The following is a 13,783-nucleotide window of genomic DNA, read 5'->3' as shown; positions in this document are numbered from 1 at the left end:
TGAAACAAAGCCTAGAGGAAAATTTTAAAAATTCAGCAGTTGCGTGTTCACCACTGTAATCTAGCATCTCTGAGTACCATTCTAATCTCATGGGGCCTCCTTACTATGTTAACTCTCAGGTCGCCTCCAAACTGTAGGTGGGAATTCAATTGCATAGTGGAAATTTAGGTTTGTACAATTAAGGTGAGTTAAAACAAGAGAAGAAGCAACAAATCCGCTTTTTTAAAATTAAAAAAAATACTGGTAGTGAAAGTGACGGGGATGGAAAACGAGCGAGGTCCCAACTGAAGAGGAACGGCATCTTTAGCTGATGGAATATGCGCGGCTTGCGGACTTAGCATATAGAACAAGAGAACACATTTAGAGAAGATTGGAAAAGGTTTATTGAAAATATGGGGGGAATTGTGTACACTTGAAAACGTTGGCTGCGTTAAGATAAATTCAACAGTGTAAATAAGTGTTGATGTATGTAAGAATGGAATACTGGATGGATTCGTTTATGTAAAATATGCAGGGATTTAGGACATGCAAAATGAAACATGGAAAGAGAAGAAGAGAAGTCTTTGATATTTAAGGATGTTTAAATGAGTGTTCTAAATTGTAAAACAGAAAATTTAATAAAAAAAATTGTGTGTGTGTGTGTGTGTGTGTGTGTGAGAGAGAGAGAGAGAGAGAGAGAGAGAGAGAGGAGAGAGTGATGGTGAGAGGCACTACAAGGGTGCATGGGCGTAGGCAGGGGGGCAGGAGGGGGCAGTTGCCCCCCTAGAAGCAGGGCCGCTGGCCAGCCTGCCCCGCTGCCCGCCGCCACCCGGTGCTGTCTCCCTTCTCCCTGGCTGGCTGTGAGGCAGGTGGAGGGAAAGCCCCAGAGCCGCGCAATGCGTTTGGCTGGCTTTCCCTCCGCCCGCCACACAGCTAGCCAGGGAGAAGGGAGACGTCCCTTCTAGCTGGCTGGCTGTGGGGTGGGTGGAGGGAAAGCCAGCCAAACGCTTTGCGCGGCTCTGGGGCTTTCCCTCCACCCACCCCACAGCCAGCCAGCTAGAAGGGACGTCTCCGTTCTCCCTTGCTGGCTGTGGGGCGGGTGGAGGGAAAGCCAGCTTTCCCTCCACCTGCCCCAGCGATCGCGGAGTGGGAGGATTTCGGGCTGATCGTGGTGCCCCCTCGCCCCTGCCGGTTGTGGAGAGGGAGGAGGGGGTCGGAGCAGCCCGATTTCGGGCTGATCCTGGCGCCCCCTCACCCCTGAACAACCATGGCTTTCCTTGCCCCACTGTGGCCCCTCCCCCATGCCTTGGCCCTTCCCCCCTAATTTTGATCCTGGCTACGCCCCTGCAAGGGTGAGAAAATGATCCCTTGACAGAAAGACATATAAACCCCATGCAAACAAATCAGGAAACAGACCTCGGTCAACAGATACCATTTTCTCCTGCCCAAGGATGGTTGGTAAGACATTAGCTAGCCTAGGAAAGGCACGGGGGAAGAAGGAAAACAGGGACGGTCCCTAGCAGGGGCAGCTGGAGCTTATAAAACCCTCGATGCAGATTCCACTTTTATTATTTTTTCTAGACTTAAAAGGCGAATGCCCCTGGGACAGAATGACCCTCCTCACATCAGTGGAGGCTTCCTCATGAGCTGCTGGACATATTGGCCCTGGTGTGCTTCCAAGAAGGAGGCCTTCGCTTCCTGCAGGGAGAAGGAAAGAGATGCTTCATTATTCCAGGGGGCACTGAAAGAGTCTAAAGGAGAGCACACCTTGAAATTAAGAACGCGCTAAAGTGTCTGGGGACTACTCACATCTTGATGAAATTATAGTTTCTTTTTTATTAAATTTGTATACCACCCTATACGCATATAGGGTCTGGGGGTGAGTCGCAATGTCAGAGTTACAATATATAAAACACAAAATAGGTAATTAAAATAATCAAAACAAAATGCATGATAAAATACATAGTAAAAATAACAAAGTAAAATAATAAATAATAATTAAAATAATCAACAATCTTAACACACTAATAAACAATACACTCCCAAAAAAGCCCCTAAACAATACTCCAGCTCACAAATACATGCAAAAATCCAAATTAGTATATATCATTTAAAAACAACTGGTTTTGCTATTTATTTTGCGTTTTTGCAGCTGTGTGTGTGTGTGTGTGTGTGTGTGTGTGTGTGTGTGTGTGTGACTCCGTGGAACCCTGTTCTGCTACTGATTGGTTCATTGTGTGACAGCAGTACATTGGTTATTACTTTCATTTTATGGATCAATGGTCTCGTTAGGCAATAAAATTCATGTTAAAGTTCTATTTTAGGGGTTGTTTTTAAAAGTCTGGAACAGATTAATCCATTTTGCATTGCTTTCTATGGGAAAGCATGCCTTGGTTTTGGAACGCTTTGGTTTTGGAACGGACTTCCGGAACTGATTAAGTTTGAGAACCAGGGCACCACTGTACTAAAAGGCTAAAACTAGCCTATCCAAGCTCCCTCCCTCTTAAGCTGCAAAGGGATGGCACCCTGCTGAGATCACTATGAGGAAGGATAATATCTAATAAAGATGCCCCCTCCTAGAATCTAATCAAATCCCAACTTTTATATCAGAAATGTTCCAAGTTAACTTTTTGTCCCGCTGCTTTTTCACTGTAGGAAGCAGCAATACTGAGGTAACAGCGAGGCAACACCACAGAACGACCAACAAAGGAAAGGTCGTACAAATCCACTCCTAATGCATTGTTGTTGTTGTTGTTGTTGTTGTTGTTGTTGTTGTTGTTGATGTTGATGTTGATGTTGTTATGTCAGTGACTGGCAGCAGATTACACTCCAAAAAAAAAAATGGTAAAAAAACCAGTGGTACATGTGTAAGAGAAACCTGCTGGCACAGTTAAGAATGCTATGCTAGTCTTCTTCCAGAGTTCATTATCCTATATAATAAAGTCCCTGCGTCTCTGCGTCCAGATTCCCTGTGTCCCTGTGTCCGCGCCACTGCGCATGTGCCCCACGGACACAGGGACTGGACGAAGAGACTGGACGCGCGCGCGCGCACACACACACACACACACACGCTCTCCCCACCCCACCCCTCTGCCTCCTCCAACTGCCGCTCTCGGCCGGACAGCGCCTCACTGCACTTGCGCTAAAGCGCGAGGAGGAGGAGGCTGCTTTTTTCCCCCTACGCTCCCCCCCCCGGTGCTGCTTCCAGCCAAGCCAGGCCAGGCCGGGGAAGGAGCCTCTCCTCCCCGGCGTAGCGCCTTGGCGCCGGCTGAGAGAGGCAGGGTGCGTAGGGGAAGCGAGGGTGGAGGCCGGCGGAGGTGAATGGGGGGAGGTTTGTGCGTGTGTGTGAGAGGGAGAGAGGGAGGGGGGACGTGGAGGGAGGCGCTCACGCCCCTTTATCTCTCCTGCCTTTCCCCTGGGCTGAGGGCTCGGGCGGCCGTTGTTGCCGCCGCTGCACCTCTTTGTGGGGGCAGAGTCCCACTGGGCGCCTCTCTGGGCTCCCTTGCTGTGTGACGGAGAAGCTGCGCCGCTGCCGCCAGTGGCATGGGATTAATGCCTGTGCGTGTGTGTGAGGGGGAGACTGGATGAGGAGGCGGCACCCCGGCCCCAGCTTCTCTGCCCCTGCCGCTGCCGAGACACATGCTCTAGCACCCGTTATTTTAATGGGCTTCAAGATACTAGTATAAGTATAAAGAATAAAAAGGGTTCCCTTTGATGTTTAAATACTCACACTTAGAGGAGCCAGCTGGAGTCGGCCCCAGGACGCTTTCACAAACATATAGACAAATCTGCCTAGCAGGAAAAGCTGGCAGAGCAAGGAGGGCCAGTAAAAAATAATATTTTCATATTCCCCGATGATCTGGGCAGAAAAAAAATGTGGATTAAAAGGGTTATCTGTTGGTGCTGCAAATATTCAGTTGTATGCCCCAAGTAGTGTCCCAAATATTCCCCTCTCAGACCTTAAAACCACAATGTTATCCCGTCAGCCCATGGTGGTCTGTTTTCAACAGTGTTCAACAAAGTGTTCAACAAAGTACCGCATGTGCTTTAATGTGTTAGGCCACTGGCTCACAGAGCCAATGAGAAGCTACCAGAGTGTCACTATGCCTGGCATTCTGCCCACACTAAGCCTCCCAGGTGACCAGCAGCGTTGGTTTGTTTGTTAAAAAAACACTATGATTGTGCGACCTGAATTGGCCAGTATATAACTGAATCCCACCGGGGGGGAAGGTAACAATCAGTACTCTGGAAGCGCCCTCATTTGTAGTATATGACTAAACTCCTGAAAAAGGCTAAAAACAATGTCCTTGATAAGTATTTGTGATGTCAAACATCTTAGTATTATTGCCTAGCCTGACACTCACTTGTCCATGTGGGCACTGCACAATGTTCATGGCTATGATGGCAAACCTGTAAAATAAAATTAAAAAGGAGATACGATGGCATGTGTCGGTCTCTCCTGACATTGTGCTTTGTGAATCTTAAATAAGGTAAAGGGACCCCTGACCATTAGGTCCAGTTGTGAACAACTCTGGGGCTGCGGCGCTCATCTCACTTTACTGGCCGAGGGAGCCGGCGTACAGCTTCCAGGTCATGTGGCCAGCATGGCTAAACTGCTTCTGGCGAACCAGAGCAGCGTACGGAAACGCCGTTCACCTTCCCGCCAGAGTGGTACCTATTTATCTACTTGCAGTTTGACATGCTTTCAAACTGCTAGGTTGGCAGGAGCAGGGACCGAGGCTCACCCCGTTGCGGGGATTCGAACCGCCAACTTTCTGATCAGCAAGCCCTAGGCTCTGTGCCACCCACATGGATCTTAGAGGAGATATAAACTGAGACATTTCACAGGTGCCATAGGAGACACTAAGGTGTCTGTGGGCACTGCATTGGCAACCCTGGCAATGCAATAACCCCCTGGATGCAGGCAGAACCTTATATGATGCTTCTCTCATTACCGCCAACTTCCCCACATGCCCATCACACCCACAAGTGGCCATTCTGGCCAATTATCTGAAGTCGCTCACCAACTTCCTGTGTAAAGGAACCCAAGCATGGCCCCCACGATCGAGAAATGTGTGGACAGGCAAGCGAAGAAAGGATAGGAGGAAAGGCCCACTTCCATGGCACCAGTGAGAAGGACAAAGGCTGTAAGAAGATGAAAACAGATAATTCAATCATATTAGGATAGTGCAGTGGGTGTAAACAAATTATTATTATTTTATCATTTATTAAATATGTATACCGCCCTATACCCACAGGTCTCTGGGTTATTTCTTAGTGTTTTTAAGTGTCAGGTGTAACTTCAGCCTGAACACAGCAGAGTTTGCGCAGGTTTTTCCGGAAGCTTCTGGCGGTAACTTAAATGACTAGATGTCTGGACGCAGAGTAAACTATATACAGGATTTATTAAAATAAAAGAAATCCAGAGTTTCTATGTACAACTTTAGAACTCAAAAACAAAGTAAAATAAATCCTTTCCTCTCTGTCTCTGTCTCTCTCACACACAACTGATACAGCACCTCTCCTCCTACACTGACCACACTCACCACACCACGTACTGTGCTAGCTTTCACTGATAACAGGTCTCTGTGCTGATCATCAACCAATGAGAGCGCAGTTACTATGGCAGAAGTAGACCTTGGCTTTCTGCCCAGTGTTAATTGCTTGTCCTAGAGTTGAATGTGTGAAGAAGCAATCTGATGGTTTCTCATGCTACTAATTTAGCAAAAACCTGAACATTATTCACAACATAAAATCACAATCTAAAAACATAAAATACATAATAAAAATAAGAACAAGAACAACCTAATAATCCCCCCACCCTTCTACAATACATTTTTTTTAAAAGCATTAGATGTCAATCAGCCAAAGGCCTGGTTAAAGAGGAACGTTTTTGCCTGCTGCCTAAATGTAATATAATATAAACACCGACAACTGGGAAACACTGGCCTGCGAGTGCTCCAATTGGAGAACAGCCTTTATCAAAGGTGTCATGGGCTTTGAAGATGCTTGAACTCAGGACAAAAGGGATAAACATGCTAAGAGGAAGGCACGCTTGGCAAATCCACACCGTGATCAACTCCCGCCTGGAAACCAATGTCCCCACTGCGGAAGGATGTGTGGATCCAGAATTGGCCTCCACAGTCACTTACGGACCCATTGTTAAAACCGTGTTCATGGAAAACAATCTTACTCGGCTAGGAGTGATCGCCAAAGAAGAAGAAAGGTGCATAATGAAGGCACCAGCCAAAGCTCCTTGGGGACAGCATTCCACAAACAGGGAGCTACTGCAGAAAAGGCCTGTCCTTGTGTTGTCACCCTCTGGAGGAGTTTCATATTAGGGAGTTTCATAGCTTGGTGGTCCAGGGGTCAGCAACCTAAGGCCCATGGGCTGGAAACGGCTGGCGGAGGTCGTTTGATCGGCCCACAAGACACCCCTGAACCAAGTGGCCTGCTCGCACTCTGTGCTAAACCGGCGAAGCGCAGTGCGAGGACTCACTTCTGCGGCACTGGAAATCGCGTTTGCACATGCGCAGACGCCGAAAATCATGGGTGGGCGCACTCATGCGCATGCACGATCCGGCCCATGGGGACCGATCCAACCCAGGCTCTGCTGTAGTCTAACATATCTGAAGGGCAGCAGCTTGGGAACACACAGCTTCCTCAACCAGGGGCTTGATGAAGACCCCAACTGATTTATGCACCAGGCTGGCATTTCTCAGCAGGGGCCTCTTACCTTGTGCCCATCTGAACTTGCTGGGCAGTGGGAGGTAGCCTTCCGAAAACAGAATCATGACTTTGTTGGCTGTAGCTCCAAAGGCAAAGCCCAGAGACCACCGATTGTTGAATGCCCCGGTAAACTCCAAGGGTCTGTGGACAAAAATACATTCAAGCTCCATGGGAACATAACAGCAACCCACTAGCATGTGGGCGATGGCCTCTTCAGGATGGTTAAAATAACAAAGAACTATTATCATGGTTATCTTTACTTCAGCTACAATGCATTTCCATTTACAGTCGTGCCTTGGTTCTCCAACGCCTTGGTACTTGCACGTTGTGGCTCCCGAACGCCACAAACCCGGAAGTAAGTGTTCCGGTTTGCAGAGGGCCTTCTCGGTAGTGGCGCCCGCCCTGTGGAATGCCCTCGCATCAGATGTTAAAGAAATACAGTAAACAACTATCTGACTTTTAGAAGACATCTGAAGGCAGCCCTGTTTAGGGAAGTTTTTAATGTTTTATGTTTTATCACATTATTATTATTATTATTATTATTATTATTATTACAGTGGTACCTCTACTTACGAATGACTCGACTTACGAATGTTTCTACTTACGAATGGAGCTCCGTCCGCCATCTTGGATGCTGTTTAGATAGGCTTTTTTCTACTTACAAATTTTTAGATAGGGTTGCTTCGACTTACAATTTTTTTCGACTTACGAATGTGCGTTCGGAACGCATTAAATTCGTAAGTAGAGGTACAGTGGTGCCTCGCTAGACGAAATTAATTCGTTCCACGGGTCTTTTCTTATAGTGAAAAATTCGTCTAGCGAATCCAATAGGAATGCATTGAATTTTTTTTGAATTTTTTTTTGGCCCATAGGAACGCCTTAATTGAATTTCAATGCATTCCTATGGGAAACCGCGATTCGCTAGACGAATTTTTCGTAAAATGCATTCGTCTAGCGAGGCAACCTCCGCTCGAAAAATCCTTTCGTTAAGCGGAAATTTCGTTAAGCAGGGCATTCATTAAGCGAGGCACCACTGTACCACTGTATTCTGTTGGGAGCCACCCAGAGTGGCTGGGGAAACCCAGGCAGAGGGGTGGGGTATAAATATATTATTATTATTATTATTATTATTATTATTATTATTATTATTAGCAATACAACTACCATAGTGTTGGTAAGGAAGACTCACATGACCATGCCGCATCTCCTGTTGAGAAGAGGCCATTTTTCATCTAGCCAGCTTCTCCTAGCTCTTCTTTCAAGACAGGACAGAACCACAATGATGGCGATCTGCAAAAAGGGGGGAAATGAATGTCGAAATGTCAAGGGATAGACTGCCAGGCAATTGCGAGTTGGCAGTCAGATTACTCAACTTACCGATGGAAGAAGTGAATAATGCAGAAAGAGTTCCATGTCCACTGAACTTGTGCAGGTTTCATTTTTCAATTGCCTGCTCAGGAAACACAAATGAAGATTTAAAAATTATCTGAAAGCTAGATGAAGATTCCATTTGCCTTGAGGTTGTTTCATAAGCTCTGGAGCCGGAGAAAATCTCAACAGCGGCTAAGCTACACCTGCCATGAACAATGAGCCTTTGCCGAGACCACATAACACTGGTCTTGAAAGACCTACATTGGCTCCCAGTACGTTTCTGAGCACAATTCAAAGTGTTGGTGCTGACCTTTAAAGCCCTAAACGGAAACGGCCTCAGTCCAGTATACCTGAAGGAGTGTCTCCACCCCCATCGTTCTGCCTGGACACTAAGGTCCAGTGCCGGGGGCCTTCTGGCGGTTCCCTCACTGCGTGAAGCCAAGTTGCAGGGAACCAAGCAGAGGGCCTTCTCGGTAGTGGCACCCTCCTCATGGAACGCCCTCCCACCAGATGTCAAAGAGAAAAACAACTACCAGACTTTTAGAAGACATCTGAAGGCAGCCCTGTTTAGGGAAGCTTTTAATGTTTAATAGATTGCTGTATTTTAATATTCTGTTGGAAGCCGCCCAGAGTGGCTGCTTCCAACAGAATATTAAAATACAATAAGCCAGATGGGCAGGATATAAATATATTATTATTATTATTATTATTATTATTATTATTATTATTATTTGGAAAGAAATTGCTTGAGAAGCCATTTTCAGGGGCAACAAATAGGCAATAGATCTAGATTGTGTGTGGACTACATAGAAAAAAATGAGAATAGCAGATGAAGCTACTTGGCTGTCAAAAGATAGGTAATGCACAGATGTCTCCAATCTGCATGTGCGTGTTTGAATAATGCAGGGACTCTCCATTTAACAAGGAGAAATAGCAGAGATGGCTACAACACAGAAGCTAACACCAAAATGCTGACATAACAGGGCCTTTCCCAACTCCCGTCTCACTGTATTCAAACTTCCACTCCCCCCTCAGTGTCTTCCATCCCTGCTTTACTCAAACTTCTGCTGTTGTTGAAAACCGTGGCTTTTCTCTCAGCTTCTCTCCCTCCTCACTGCTGTTGTGCAACCTGCCTTCTGTTTTCCTCCCCTCCCCATATATGCTTTGCATTTTTATGCATATATGAAGAAACAGACTATTTTGATCTTTCCCCTTTCTGCTATAAACAGCCATTCCTGATTCTCTTTCTGCTTCTACCCACAGGAGAAAACACTCCTTGAAGTTAAACATCTGCAAAGTGCCACCGAGAGACAGGCAAAGGTCATGATAATGAAACACTAATCTTATTGACAGTGTTCGGAGGAACCTGGTACTTTTTTTTCTTTTTCTCCAGTCAGAAGTTAGAACCCTCTTCAAAGCTCTGAAAACCAACCAGAGCCATTTCAACTTGATATTATTACGAGCAGCATCGCAGGGCTGGCAAAGGTGGAAGAAATAACATGGTTTTGTCATGAATGAGGCTATATATGAAGAATAACTCATAGAAGACCATGCAGCTCCACAGGTTAAAGGGAAGAAATTGTGTGTCGCCAGCAAACAAGCAAACCACGACCAAAAGCACACAGTACTTTTCCCAACAAACCACACAATTAGGTGCTGTGTCGCTGCCGCCCCCAACAAACCAGGAGACAGATTCAGAAGAGCGTACATAAGAGGACAGGAGGGGCGGAGAGCATTGCTTTGAAAAGCAGGGACTCCCAAACCTGCCTCCAGCTGTGGCAGGTAACTGTTTAAGCTCATCCATCAATTTGTCCTAACAAATGCCCCCAACTCATCCATTTCACCCCCAGTCTGGCTAATCCCCAGAGAGCATTTGCAGGGGGGAAATAGCTGGCACATTCCTCGGATGAAAATAGGGACATTTTTCACACACATATGCAATAAGCAAAAACCTGCTCTTATTCCCCTATTGGGTTCTCCATCGGTCGGAGAATATAACAGAGGCCAACCAGAGAATTTTGAGAAGCAAAGCCTTTATTTTTGCTGTTGCAACAGGGTCCTTCCCCTCACGCAGGAGAGCAAGGAAGGAACCCAGAACAAAAGAGAACCTCCACTTTTATCAGTTTTCCCATCACCACCCCCAAAATACATCATTCCTACATCACAGCTACGTAATCAATACCTCACAAAAAGGGAGGGTTCAAGGTAGAAATCTGAGCACCTTTGACACCTCTCCTAGTCCTCCTCTCACCCCTCACACAAAGAGAAATTAACAGTTTCCTAAAAGTTGGTCACTATCTTTTGTTTGGAGGAGTCTTCCATTGTGAATGAGATGGCTAGTAGTCTGGCACCATTGATGGGGAAATGTCCAGTTGGCAGAGCCCCCGGCTTACAGGATTATGGCTCCCAAATTGATAGTCATGTGGAAATGTGTGTGTGATTCTGGTCAGAGAGAGTCAAAATGGTGTCAGTCAGGCCTGTCTATTTTTTGTCATCCCCACAGAGCATTTCCTATCAGAGAAAGGGCCACCACCACTTCACCAACAGAATGCAGCACACATGCCCTGCACCATCCTGAGAAACCCCACAATTTTATTTTATTTTAGTCTTTGGTAGATTTTTTAAAAAGAACAATGCAAATGAATTTTAGAAAGGGGCAAGATTAGACGCAGACGCACAAAGCATTTTAAAATATATATATTCAAAACTCCTTCTGCTCCTCTCCTCTCCACCCTTTTCCCGCCCAGGGCGGCCCTGCCCTCTCCCTGTGTCTCAGAGGTGGCACGTTAGGCGAGGGCGGGCCATGGCAGTGGCAGCTTCTCTTCCTCCTTGCCTCCTCTCCAGTAGCCCCTACCAGCTGCCCAAAGGAGGAGGCCAGCGGCGGCGGCCATGGAGAGGCAACAGGGTGCTCCCTCACAGCTGCCGCTGTCACCGTTTAGGACAAGTGCCGGCTCACCCTCCTCCCTGAGCTCAATGGCGGTGGCACTGGTGGGGGAAATAGGGACATTCTGCGATCAAATTGGAAGCTGGGATGGCTTCTGTAATTCCAGGGCTGACCCTGGAAAACAGGGATGCTCAGAGGGTAGGAGACGCTAGTTATGCCCCTTTCTCCCATTGACTGATGATACTCTGTAACTGACCTCAATTTCCCCACATTAGCATTAACAGGCAACCATGAGGCAGAGGGTCCTATTCTTATTTGGGAATGCATAGCTCTGTCCTCTCATGGGTTGCAGTTGATTCAATATTGGAGTCATCTACCGGTAGAACCCAGAATTACTAAGGGCAGTACAATGCAACCCAAGGAAATACTTCCTTGCTCAAACTTACCATGCCTCAGCGGCCATGCTGAGCAATTCTGCACTCAATTCTAGAGGTGCATCTAAGCACAACTATTCACGTGCCAGGGATCTGGGCGTCTTTCTCTCTGCCGTCCTTCTCTCCCAGTAGGAATTCTGCAGTGCAGTCTGTGATTTTCCCTGGGATTCCGAAGGGAAGATCGCAACACCCACTGAGCTCACCACAGACAGAAAGCAAACATTGGGTTAAATATTTACCTCATACGAGCATTAAGGAAATGTTGTGTATCCCGCAGCCTGCCCGTTGAGAAGTTTCCTGGTGAATTACTGACACCGTTGCAGCAATTAAGAGAGGTGATCACGCAGCTCACTTGAACAGTGTCAACAAAATGGCAATGCACAACAATGAAGGTCATGTCATGACATACAAGGCATGTCATTACATGTCCATCATGTCATGATATACAAGGCATGTCATGACATGACATACATGGTGTGCCTTATGTCGTGACCTGCGTTGTCCGTCATGACATGCTTTGTGTGTCTAGATATGCTTTGTGTCAAGACAAGACAGTTAGGGGGCAGTGCAGAAAGCAGGATATGCCACACAAAATCACCAAACAGCACTCCACATTGGCAATCGGACAAGGTTGGGTTTGAGGGTATCCCTATGGCCCCCAGTTTGAGTTTCAAAAGCTCAGTTTGGGGGACTGTAGAGAAAGTGGGGTTTGCAGCACAAAATGGCACAAAACCAGCACACTTCTTTGGCATTGGTCAATAGGACGAGGTTGGGTTTGGGTCCCTTTAGTTGTGACCCCGGTTTGAGTATCAATTTCTCAATTTGTGGGGCAGCACAAAACATGGAGTCTGTGGCACAAAAGTACCACAAAACTTTGGGACAAGTTTGGAATTTGGGGCATTAACTTGTGACCCTGATTTTCTTTGACAATACAGTGGTACCTTGCTTTTATAGCAGCTTAGTTTATGAACAACTTGGAAATAGAACACTGCAAACCTGGAAGTAGGTGTTCTGATTTGTGATCTTTGGCTTGGAATAAGAACATGTTCCACTTCCTGTTGAGTGTATCCGGTTTGTAAATTGAGCCCCTGCTGCTAATCAGAGGCTTCCTATTGAGTCTGTCAGCTGTTGAGTCCCCAGCGCCCACGCAACCCAGAGGTGATATTTGGAGCTTTTGGTTTTCCTTTTTTTGTGTGTGTGTTGTTTGTTTGGCTTTTTCAATTTTTTTGTCTGCAACTTGTTCGTTTTATGGGACTGACATGTGACTGTGGCTTGTGACTTGGTTTTTGTGACTGTGTGGAACCCAGTTCAGCTACTGATTGATGTGTGACTGCAGAAATGGACAAAAGCCCCCATTAAAACAATGGCTATCATCAGTGCACCGGAAAAAATAATAATTTTAATTTTTATCACTTACAATACTTTTTTATTTATTTTATACGGTAGTACAGTACATTGTTTATTGGGGACCCAGGTGGCACTGTGGGTTAAACCACAGAGATTAGGGCTTGCTGATCAGAAGGTCGGCGGTTCGAATCCCTGCAACGGGGTGAGCTCCCGTTGCTCGGTCCCAGCTCCTGCCCACCTAGCAGTTCGAAAGCACATCAAAGTGCAAGTAGATAAATAGGCGGGAAGGTAAACGGCGTTTCCTTGCGCTGCTCTGGTTCGCCAGAAGCAGCTTTGTCATGCTGGCCACATGACCCGGAAGCTGTCTGTGGACAAACGCCGGCTCCCTTGGCCTACAGAGCGCGATGAGCGCCGCAACCCCAGAGTCGGACACGACTGGACCTGATGGTCAGGGGCCCATTTACCTTTACCTTACATTGTTTATTGTTTTCATTTTATGGATCAATGGCCTCATTAGATAGTAAAACTCATGTTAAATTTGTGTTTTAGGAGTTGCTTTTAAAAGTCTGGAAGAGATTAATCCATTTTGCATTACTTTCTATAGGAAAGTGCGCCTTGGTTTTGGAACGCTTTGGTTTTGGAACAGACTTCCGAAACAAATTAAGTTTGAGAACCAAGGTACCACTGTACTCGGTTTGGGGAAACGGCACAAAATGTGGGCTTAGCAGAAAAAGATGACACAAAAATAGCACAAAACTTTTGCAAAATAAAAAAAAATCCTTCAGTAGCACCTTAAAGACCAACTAAGTTTTTATTTTGGTATGAGCTTTTGTGTGCATGTATGGGACCCAGGTGGCGCTGTGGTTAAACCACTGAACCTAGGGCTTGCTGATCAGAAGGTCGGCGGTTCGAATCCCTGTGACGGGGTGAGCTCCTGTTGCTTGGTCCCAGCTCCTGCCAACCTAGCAGTTTGAAAGCACGTCAAAATGCAAGTAGATAAATAGGAACCGCTACAGCGGGAAGGTAAACGGCGTTTCCA

General features: G+C 46.4%; 1 protein-coding gene across 4 annotated transcripts in view; it reads right to left on the bottom strand.

Moving 5' to 3' along the window:
- Window positions 1-12,709, bottom strand: part of LOC118075204 (stimulated by retinoic acid gene 6 protein-like) — a 38,803-nt gene extending 26,094 nt beyond the window's left edge. For all 4 annotated transcript variants that reach the window (XR_009556833.1, XR_009556834.1, XM_035097084.2 and 1 more), the window contains exons 1-8: window positions 11,410-12,709; window positions 8,086-8,158; window positions 7,898-7,998; window positions 6,716-6,849; window positions 5,004-5,124; window positions 4,344-4,389; window positions 3,710-3,838; window positions 1,604-1,677 (exon numbers count right to left, since the gene is read on the bottom strand). Coding sequence is in view for 2 of the 4 variants with exons in the window: in XM_035097084.2 (XP_034952975.1) it covers window positions 1,604-1,677; window positions 3,710-3,838; window positions 4,344-4,389; window positions 5,004-5,124; window positions 6,716-6,849; window positions 7,898-7,998; window positions 8,086-8,158; window positions 11,410-11,426 (695 nt within the window). In the remaining 2 variants the exon portion in view is untranslated. The remainder of the gene's footprint in view (window positions 1-1,603; window positions 1,678-3,709; window positions 3,839-4,343; window positions 4,390-5,003; window positions 5,125-6,715; window positions 6,850-7,897; window positions 7,999-8,085; window positions 8,159-11,409) is intronic.
- Between the last annotated feature and the right edge of the window lie 1,074 nt (window positions 12,710-13,783).

Source organism: Zootoca vivipara, chromosome 16 (assembly GCF_963506605.1).
Source record: "Zootoca vivipara chromosome 16, rZooViv1.1, whole genome shotgun sequence".
Classification (NCBI taxonomy): Eukaryota; Metazoa; Chordata; class Lepidosauria; order Squamata; family Lacertidae; genus Zootoca; species Zootoca vivipara.
Note: the sequence above shows the minus strand (reverse complement) of the source record. Positions and strands in the feature narration are given on the sequence as shown.